Below are 12,333 nucleotides of genomic sequence, written 5' to 3'. Positions count from 1 at the left end.
CTTCCGATATGATTTCCAAGGGATTTCAAGGCAAAAGAGGGTCTGATCAAACCTGAGTTTCATCTGCTGATAAAGGATAAGCGACTTGACTCTCAAGGTAAGATTCACGCTTTGAGTTATGCAACATATTGAACAGGTGCAATCTATCTTATCCCTCAAGTAGCAGAGAAAGCAGAGGAACGACAACAAAGAAGTGAAGGGAAGCCTGTTGGCCTGACTTTATATATATATATATATATATATATATATATATATATATATATATATAAATACAGGGTGGGGCAGAACCGATTGAGCAGTTTAGAGGAGTCAATGCTCGGGGGGAGGGGAGGGGAGGGGGGTGCGGGTGGTTTTGTTCCGCTCCTCAGACATCCCCATTTCACTAAGAACTAAAAAGAGATACACGTGGCCGACGCAGGTCCATCAGAACACCAGGAAATGTCGAGAGGGTGAGAGCAGCAATCATCCAGTCGCCAAGATGTTCTGCACGAAGGCATGCCGTTGCTTTGGGAATCTCCTCACGCAGTTTGAGGAGGATTCTGCATAAGGATTTCAATTTCCATCCCTACAAAATGATGATGGCTCAAGAATTGAACGAAGCAGACTTTGCCAACCGCTAAAATCTGTGTGAGAACATGCTTGAACAGATTGCTCCCGTGGCAGCGTTTTTCAGTAGTGATGAGGCATATTTTCTTTCTTTGGGGACATCTGAAAGAAAGGGTGTTCAAAAGTCGCCTTCACACCCTACCACATCTAAGGGAGCGGATTATTGAAGAGGTTAACGTCATATGTGTGAACGTGCTGTAGGAAACTTCAGAGAACGACTCCAACAGTGCGTTATATATTTTTGAGAAAGACCTCCGTCGAAACGCGTCAAATACATCTCTTGCGTGTTTTAGATATTCAGTCTCATTCATACCTTTCTTTTAAATTTATATATATATATATATATACATATATATACATATATATATATATGTATATATATACACATATATATGAGTATATATATGTATATATGAATATATGTATGTTAATATGTATATATGTATATATGTGTATATATGTATATACAAAATACATATATATATGTATATATATAATACATATATTATATATATATATATATATATATATATATATATATATACATATATGTATATATATATGCATATACATATATATAAATATATATATAAATATATATATATATAATATATATAAAGAATGCATATATATATAGTATATTAATAATATATATATAATATTATATATATATATATCTATATATAAATATTATATAATTAAATATGCATAAATATATATATAAAGATTATATATATGGAAATATATATATGCATATATATATATATCATATATCAATATATAAATATATATATATTATATATACATATATATAAATATACATATATATACTATATGTATATACCGAATATATATATTATATATCTAACATTTATATACAATATATATATTATGCATATGTATATAAAATATGCAAAACATATTCAATATATATATAAATATATATATATTATACATATATATATATATATATATATATATATATATATATATGTAAATATATATATATATATATAATACAACATATATATATATATATATATATATATATATGAATTATATATATATATATATAGTATATACTATATATATGAATATATATATATCCACCATATATACATATTTACAATTCATACATACATATATACATCTATATATTAGAATTATTAAATTTCAGTAATTTATATATATATATAATTATTTGATATATATATATATAATATATCCGATTATATATATTTATAATATATAGTATATTATATGCATATATATATATATATATATGCATTTTATATATATATATAAAATAATAATATATATATACATATATTATATATATATGCATAAATATTATATATATAGTATTATATATAATATATAATATATACCTATATATTATATATAAAATATGCAAATATATATATAATATATATATATAGATATATATATATTGCCATATAATATATATATCTATATATATATATATATATATATATATATAATATAAAATATATATATTATATCATTACCAATATATGTAATAAAAATTATATAAAATATATATTAACATATAAATGCACATATAATATATATATATATATTATATATAATATTTATATATATGCATATATTCTATCTATATCTCTATAAATACAGATATAATGCATATATAAACATATTTATATATATATTAGTATATATATATATATTGCATATATATATATATAAGAAATTATATATATATAGTAATTCATATATCTATCTTATATCTATTCATATATTATCATATATATAATGCAAATCTAAATAGCTCATATATATATATGCAATATTATATCTATCTATATATATATCGATCTATATAAATATATCTAAATTAGTTATATAGCTATCTATCTACCTATATATATATATATGCATATATCAATCATATATATCTAACTACTAATATATTATATATATAAAAGCACGCACATAATTGTTTTTTATAACTCGCAACGTTATGACTATATATATAAGTTCCTATATCAGGCATATACAATCGAATAATAATCATTTATATATATTAATACCTTGATAGGAACTTCGTTTAAAAGTGACGTGAGTTGACTCGCATCGCGAATTTTTCCTTACTTTTAATGCTGTGTTTCTATATGAAAATACTGCCACTAATTGATATCTGATATAAATCTCGCAAACGTGAAATCAATATATAAAGATAGTTCCTAATCAGGCATAAGCAAATCCAATATATATATCATTTTATATATATGCTTAAATGAGACCTGATGAGTAACTTTCCTTTAAAAGTTTGATATATCGCGCATCTTTCCCTATTCAATAATGGCAGTGGTTCTACATATTAATTATATATATTTATACATATACATATACATATATTATATATATATATAATATATCTATAGTATATATGATATATTATATATATATATAAATATATGTATATGCACTAATATGTATATCTATACATAAAGATATACATATAACTTAAAGTATCATTATATATAAGTGAGGCTGTAGCATATGTTATATATATGTATAGATATATACATCGTATATATATATCTAAAATATATGATAAATATATATGTATATATATATTAATATATATACATATAATGCCCACATTATTTATATATATTATATACATTTTATATTTACAATAGAATATATATATTTATATATCTATATAATATAAATTATATACGATATGTAAATGACGATACATAAAAATATATATTCATAGTATGTATATATAATAGATATACATATATATAATATATATAGATTTAATATAGGAATGATACTATATATATATACACTAATATGCATATATATATACCATACTATAAATATATATATATATTATATAGACATATAAATATATATCATAAGATATACAATATATTAATATATAAATAGATAATAGATATTTATATTAATGATATACATATATATCAATATATATATTATATAAATATATATAATATATATATAGATATATATATATATATATAATATAAAATATACATATATATATCATATATATATATATATAATATTATATATATATATGCATATATATTTTACATATATATATAAAATATATATATACAATATACAGAGATTTTATAATAGATTATATATCCAAATATATATATATAAATCATAGATAAAATATATACGTATATATATATATTATAATATATATATATATACGTATATATAATTATATACAATAATTTATATATATAGATTATTTATATATATGAACCTATATATTTATACATATATAGTATACCTATATATAGATACACACACATAAATATATAATAATATATATATATAACCTATATATACACATATACATAATATTATATATATATATATATATTTATATAAATATATATATAATATATATATATATAATATATATAATAATATATCATATATGTATTATATATATATATAAACATATATATAATATATATATATATATATGATATATAGAGTCTATATCTATATATGATATATCTATATATAATCTATAATATCTATATAATATAATATCATCGTATATAAAAATAGTCTATCTATCTATAAATAATCGTATCTATCTATATATCTATTCTAAGCTATCTATCTATCTATCTATATATCTTTCAATCATCTATCTATCTATCTAAATATTAAAATATATTATATCACACACACACACACACTCCATACATCTATATACATACACAATATATATATATACACCACACACACACACAAATATTATATCATATATATATATATATATATATATAAATTATATATATATATATATATGTAAATATATAATATATATATATATATTATATATATATATACACATATATATTATATATAAATATATATATATATATAAAATATAAATATATATACACAATATATTACACATAGTATAATACAACACATATATATATACACCATATATATATATTACACAGACACACACACATTATTATATGTTTATATATCTATATATATATAGATATATATATATATATATAATATATATATATATATATATAAAATATATATTATATATATATATATATACATATATATATATATAATATATTTTATATAATAATATAAACATCTATATATTTATAACATATATATATAAATATATATATATAAAGTATAATATATATAATATATATATATATATATTATATATTATATTAATATATATATATATAATATATATATATTATTATATATATCAAAATATAATTATATATAAAATATATATATATATTTATATATTATCATATATAATATATATAAATATATCTATATAAATATAAATATATATAGTTAATGGTATATATGATATAATATAAATTCATATCACTATCCATTATAATATATATATATATATATATTATATATATATAATAATTTATATAATATATATCGATTATATATCCATTAATATCTATATAATTATATATTATATATATATATATAATATAATTATAATATATATATATTATTATATATACATATATATTAAATATATATATATAAATATAAATTATATATATATATATTATATAATAACAGTATTTTATATATATATATCTATATATATATATATATATATATTAGTAAAATATAATATATATACATATATACTATATATATTATATTATATATATAGTATATTATATATATAATAAAGGCAATAATTTTATATATATAAATATATATATATATAATATAATATATTAATATATAATATTATTTAATTATATATATTATATATACATATATTTATATATATATTAATATATTATATTATATATATATATATATATAGTATATAAATATATATATATATAATATATATATATATACATATATATATAACTATATATATCAATCCAAATTATATTATATATTACATAGATATATATATATATATATATATATATATAGTATATAAAATATATATATTTAATGTTACATATATAATATATTAATATAAATATATTTTAATATATATAAATATATATAATATTTAATTATATATATATAAATAGTATGTAATATATTATAATATATTTATATTTATATATCAAAATATTATTATATATATATATATTATATATATATTATATAATATTATATAATAATTTAATATATATATATAAATACAATATTTTAATAAAATATATCTATATATATATAAATAAAATATTATTTAATAATTTATATATATATAAATTTAATATATAGAATATACATACATATATTTAGATATATAATATTGTTATATATGTTATATATATTAATTTAATATATATTAAAATATATATATATAAATAATATTTAATATTATATTAAGTAAACATATTTAATATATATATATATATAATTATATTATATTTAATATATATTATATATAAATATTATATAATATATATATATATATTTACTATATATATATTAATATATATTTTAATATATAATATATAAATATTATATCATATTTAATATTCATTAATATAATATCAATATATATATAATATATATATATATAATATAATATATATATTAAATATATACATATTATATATATATATATTATATATATATATATATATATATATATATGTAGATGAAGATAGTAGATAGATAGATAGATAGATGATAGATAGGTTATAATATTATAAATATATATATAATATATATGTATATTATATATTATATCATCTATATTATGTATATCATATATATTCTATATATATATATATATTATATTGATATATATATATATAAATATATATATATATTATTTATGTATCATATATGTATATTATATATGTATGTATATTTATATTATATATATATAAGTATATATCATACATATATAAGTTTATATCATACATATATAAGTATATATATGTATGTATATATATATATATATATATATATATATATATATATAGAGAGAGAGAGAGAGAGAGAGAGAGAGAGAGAGAGAGAGAGAGAGAGAGAGAGAGAGAGAGGATAGCGGAGGAGAAGAGAAAAGAAGAAGAGGGGAAGAGAAGGAGTAGAGGAGGGAGAGAGGAGGAGAGATGAGGAGAAGAGAAGAGAGAGAGAGAAGAAGAATAGAGAGGGGGAGCAAGAGAGAGTAAGAGAAAAGATATAGAGGAAAGAAAGAATAGAGAAAAGATCAGAGAAGAAGAGAGTTGAGGAGAGAGAGAAAAGAAGGAAGAAGAAGAGAAAGAGAGAAGCATAAGAGAAGTGGGGAAGGGAAAAGGAAGATAGAATGAAGAAGAATGAGAGAAGTGAAGGTAAGGATGAGAGAAGAAAGGTGTAAGTACGAATGAGACAAGTGGAGAGAAGAAGAGAGAGAGAAGAGTAAGAGGAGAAGAGGAGCAGAAAGAATGAGAGATAGATGGATGAAGCGAGAGGGAGACAGGAGAAAGTGAGAAGAAGAGGTAAGAGGGGCAGAGAGAGAGAGAGAGAGAAGAAGAGTAGAGATGAGAGAGAGGAGGATAGATGAGAAAGAAGGAGAGAGAAAAGAGAGGAGATCGAGGAGAGAGAGAAGAAGGGATTAGAAAGGAGAGAGAAGAGTAGGAGGGAGAGGCGAGAAGAGAGAGGTGGGGAGAGAGAGCAGAGAGAAGGCAGAAAAGAGGGAGAGAAAAGACGAAGAAAGTAAGGGAGAATGAGGAAGAGAAGGAGGAGATAAAGAGGCACGAAAGAGAAATGTAGGAAGGAAGAAGCAGCGCGAGGAGAGGGTAACGAGAGAGATAAGAGGAGAAGAAAAAGTTAGAAGGAAGAGAAGAAGAGAGAGAGAGAGACATAAAGAAAGGTAAAGAGAAAAGAATGAAGAGAGAAGACAGAGAGGAGGAGAAGAAGAGCAGTAGAAAGAAGAGAAAAGAAGAGAGATAAGAGGGAAGAAAAGAGAAATGTAGTAGAAAGAGAAGCGGAGAGTAGAGAGAAGAAGAGAGAAGAGAAAAGAGAAAAGAAGAAGGAGAAAGAGTGAAGGAGGAAGGGGGAAGGTAGAAGAAGAAAAGAAAGAAGAGAGAGAAGAGAAGACCCCCAAGAGTAGAAAGAGATAAGAGAGGAAGAAGAGAAATGATAAAAAAAGGGAGAGAGCAAGAGGAAGAAAGGAAAGAGAAGATAAGAAAGAATGAAAGGAGAGAAGAGTAAGAAGAGAGAGTGAGAAAGAAGGATGAGAGAAGAGGAGAGACTGAAGAAGAAAGTAAGAGAGGAGAAGAAAGAGAGGATGTGAGATAGAAGGAGAGAGAGAAAGAAAGAAGAAGGAGAGAGAGGAGAGATAAAAAAAGAAGAGAAGGAAGAAAGAGACGAGTGAGAAAAAGAAGAGAGAGAGAGAGAGGTAGGAGAGAGAGTGAGAGAAGAAGAGAGAGAAGAGGAGAATTAGAGTTCAGAGAAGAGAGAAGAAGAGAGAGAGAGTTAGAAGAAGGAGAAAAGGAGTGTGGAGAAGAAAAGTGAATGAAGTTAAAGAAGAGGAAGAGAAGGAGAAGAAGTGTCGAGAAGAGGAGAGAAGAGAGAAGAAAGAAGTAGAGAAAGGGAGATCGAAAGAAGAGAAGAAGCTGAGGAAGCAGAAGAAAGGAGAGGAGAAGAAAGTAGAAAAAGGAGAGAAGAGAATAAAGTGTGAAGAAGAAGAGATAAAAGAGAAGAGTATGAGAGAGAGGAAGAAAAGAGAAATAAAAGAAGAGAGAGAGTAGCAGAGAGAGAGAGGGAGTAAGAAGAAGTGAAGAGAAAAAGAAGAGAAAGAAGAAAAAAGAGTAGTATAGGATGAGAGGGAGAGGAGGAGATAGAAGAGAAGCTGAGAAAGGGTGGGGGGGGGAGAAGAGGAAGGAGAGAAGGAGAGGGGAAAGAAAAGATGAGGAGAGTAGGGAGAGAGAGAAGAGGTGAGAAGTTAGAAGAGGAAGAAGAAATCAGGAAGAAAAGAGCTGAAAGAAGTAGTATAAAGATAGAGAGAAGAAAGAGATGAGAGAGAGAGAGAGGAGAGAGAGAGAGAGAGAGAGAGAGAGAGAGAGAGAGAGAGAGAGAGAGAGAGAGAGAGAGGAGAGAGAGGAGAGAGAGGAGAGAGAGGAGAGAGAGGAGAGAGAGGAGAGAGGAGAAAGAGAGAGATAGAACGATGGAGATAGAGATGGAGAGAGAAAGTGTTTAATATGTATATTGATGATGCTGATAATAATGATAATAATACTACAAAAAATGAAAAGCAAGAAGTGTTATAATAAATTGCCAATAGTGTGTAGATGGCAGGAATCAGGTATATGTAAGGACCCTCTACACACAGCTGGTGAATATGAATTAGCTCACTGTGAGCCGTCTGGTTAGCTCATTGGTAGCGTGTCGACTTCACATCCCCGTGGTCGGCAGATCGAGTCCCGTCTAAGCTCGTGAGCTTCCACTGTCACCTGGCGGTTACTGACGTAGCTGGGCACTGCGTTGGGTAAGGACCAAGCTCAGATCGAGTCAACACTCGTTGGCACATTCTCTCACGAGTCAGCACACGCTGACACAGGCGGGCTCGCGTCACTGCATACAAGCCCGGCGTAGCATATGCTCCGCAAATCTGGCTTATCCTTATCCTTAGCTCACTGTGCACAATAATACTTTTTTTTTTCTACTCAATAAAAGGATACCACGAGATAAAAATGAAAATGAGGACTTAAAAATCTAAATATTTGTTTTAAGAATCAATGTTTGCAAGTGTCTGTGGAAGTTTAGCTTTAAGTTTTTCCTAAATAACTCTTTACTGAGTGCATATATGCCTATATACACAATGCCAGGAATGCATAAAGCTGGGTTTTCAAAGGTTTTGCAGAAAAGAATAAAAAATAAATTTAAATTTTATTATTGCATGGAAGAGTTACATTATAATATCTGGTTGATGATTTCATATTCATGTCAGTTCACACAGAAAATGTGAGTGTATAACCCTTTACTGTATGAAGTATTCTCATCCTAAAAAAAGTCCTTAAATATAACAAAATGAAACAAAAGAGATTTCAAGTACTGATATTGATATTATCTTACTGGTAACCTAATATAAACCTGGATATCTTCTTTTTAGTAGATAAAGTGAGAAACTGATCTATATACAATTTTGTGACTTTATACATGTTAAAACATATGGATTTTCAATGCTGTAGAACATGCAAAGGTTTTATCACACAGAAAATACACTCATAAACAGTCCACCCTACTTGGGCATTACCACTCATTCTTAAACAATAATATATTTAACAAACATAAATAATAATAATAAAAAATAAAAAAATCTGTTTGTAACCTACTCAGTTTAATATGCAAGTAAATTATTATCCTTATCAACCAATGACATTCAATATTAAACAAAACACACCTCAAAAAGTAACTCCTGAAAATTCATTCTAAATAACTTACCCTCCAACACAAAAACAGACACATAGGGCCTGAGAAGGAAAGAAAGAAAGAAAGAAAGAAAGAAAAAAAAAAAATAACGCTACAAACAACTATTTCCCGACTCTCTGCACAGACCATTCCTGCTGACATAAAGGACATCTGTTGTTCTGCTTGACCCACAGACTCATGCAGCAGTTGTGGAAGGAGTGATTACACTCTCCCCAGATAACTACGCAGTCATCCTGCTTGTTCTCGCCTTGACATCTTAGGCATGCATCTGAAAAAGGGACAATAATTGGAAATTTGCCTTTCTGAATCTACCCTTATAATTTAGAATGAGAGATATATATGTGGTTTAAAAGCTTGCATAATTCAGATGAAGAATATGTGTATACATATATTCCTTGTAAGGTTCTATATATTGAATGACATAAACTGCTTTGCAAATGAGCATATGGAATAATTCTAAACAAATGTGAAGCTGCTGATTACAAGATTTTATATATCTTTATCACCAATATGATGTTGGTTTTAAATCATAGAACAAAAGAAAAAAATGTCTTGATAAAAAAAAAAATCAATCAATCAATCATAAACTGACTGTCATAGCCTGCATGTTTCTGACAATGGTATAACATTGATCCCTGAACATATGGTACAATATAAAAAGAAAAGTGTTTCTTTGCCTTTTCAGAGCTTTATTTCTTTGTTAACCTAAAGAAATACACAAGAGGTGATACATCTCTAACACCATTTCATAAGATACTGATAATCTTTATGGAATTTTGAAAAAAAACTCAATGCATAAAAAGGACAAAACCATTTCCACAAGGTACAACATGCATTTTGCAAATGTCTCTAATACTGAAGAAAAATATATTCATTCATAATATTTACTATCATCCCAATCCATATTTTAGTTAGTAAAAATTTCCTTATCATTTCAACTACACTCTATCATGCTTGACATAACTGGGTTGGATTCAAGATGTTTTAAATGGTGTTATGTCTTTATAAAAATATCAAACAAATTTCCAAGATGTTCACTGACTGAAGATCATTACTGCTCATTAAAAAAATAATAGGGCTTTGGCAAAAAGTGTACTGTGTCTGGCTCCCATTTTCCCCTACTTATATTATTAGAAAGATACAGCACATTGGTCAATGTAAAGCCTATTAGACTTCAATTCACTTTTCATTTATCTCTATACACGAACTTTCTATTCTCCCACTAAACTTAACCCAATAATGACGGTGTGTCACACTTGTGGTTCCCGATGCAATATTGCATAGGCCCGGCGTAGGGGGTTGCCACTACTCGCCGGGCCCTTCGGGATTGGGTTAACACACATATCGATCTTGACTTTTACCTAGAACATCGTGTACTTTTTCAGATGCTTTTACAGTTCTGTACGACAGAACGAGAATTTAATTTGTTCAGACATCAAGCTTCCATACTTATTGGTATTTTCTATAGCATTAATCCAAAAATATTTCTTGATCTCCCAATATGGGGAGAGAATTTCAGTTGAACAACCATCAACCACTGAGTAAGCTACACACAGAATCAATATAATAAATCCCAAGACAATTTGCATCTAACCACCACAAACTGTATTTACAGATATCTATAATAAAGTGATTGCTTCGGCATCTACACTTTCGGTGCTCCAGAAAAGGCTAAACAAACAACATCCAATTACAGTTCAGGAAGATAAAGTTTGACACTTCCTCATTTCATAATAAATCACTAAGGAGGTCGTCAAAAACACTAAAATTCATAAAGCTGAAATTTCACAAACAATAACGCTATCACATACCACATATTACATATCACTACAGGTAGATTTTAATGTTTGAAATGAAGCACATAGCTCAGATGAGATGGAATACATATTTTTAAAGGTTAGTCGGAATGTGACATAGCATAAGATTCACTGTTATTATGCAATATAACTTACAATGGAAATGTTCCAGATGTGTCATGTAATTTGTCAATTTGTTGATTTCTTATTGAGCTACTGTTCTATTTCTTGTTGATGATTGCGATATACTATTGCAAGACCAGGATTAAACATTCTAAATTCCATAAATATCAAAGTCATTAACATCAAATAAAATGTTGTAAGCATCATGCACCTTGATGCTTTGGGGTTACGTTGGGATAGGATTTAGTCCAGTTACATTAATCATATCATTCATGATAATCCCCACCATAATAAGGAAGAAAACTTAAAATTTCTCTTCTCATAACCCACTCTACACATTCTATTATTG

General features: G+C 25.3%; 1 protein-coding gene across 1 annotated transcript in view; it reads right to left on the bottom strand.

Annotated features, from left to right (window-relative positions):
* Window positions 1-9,509: 9,509 nt before the first annotated feature.
* Window positions 9,510-12,333, bottom strand: part of Roc2 (Regulator of cullins 2) — a 3,335-nt gene continuing 511 nt past the window's right edge. Inside the window, exon 2 of the mRNA XM_043000137.2 lies at window positions 9,510-10,333. Within this exon, the coding sequence (XP_042856071.1) occupies window positions 10,167-10,333 (167 nt within the window). The 3' untranslated portion in view covers window positions 9,510-10,166. The remainder of the gene's footprint in view (window positions 10,334-12,333) is intronic.

This window comes from Penaeus japonicus, unplaced genomic scaffold, assembly GCF_977035675.1.
Source record: "Penaeus japonicus unplaced genomic scaffold, GWHDUDI00000001_assembly GWHDUDI00000001, whole genome shotgun sequence".
NCBI classification, from domain to species: Eukaryota; Metazoa; Arthropoda; class Malacostraca; order Decapoda; family Penaeidae; genus Penaeus; species Penaeus japonicus.
The sequence above is the reverse complement of the archived record's forward strand: the minus strand, read 5'-3'. Positions and strand labels throughout refer to the sequence as shown.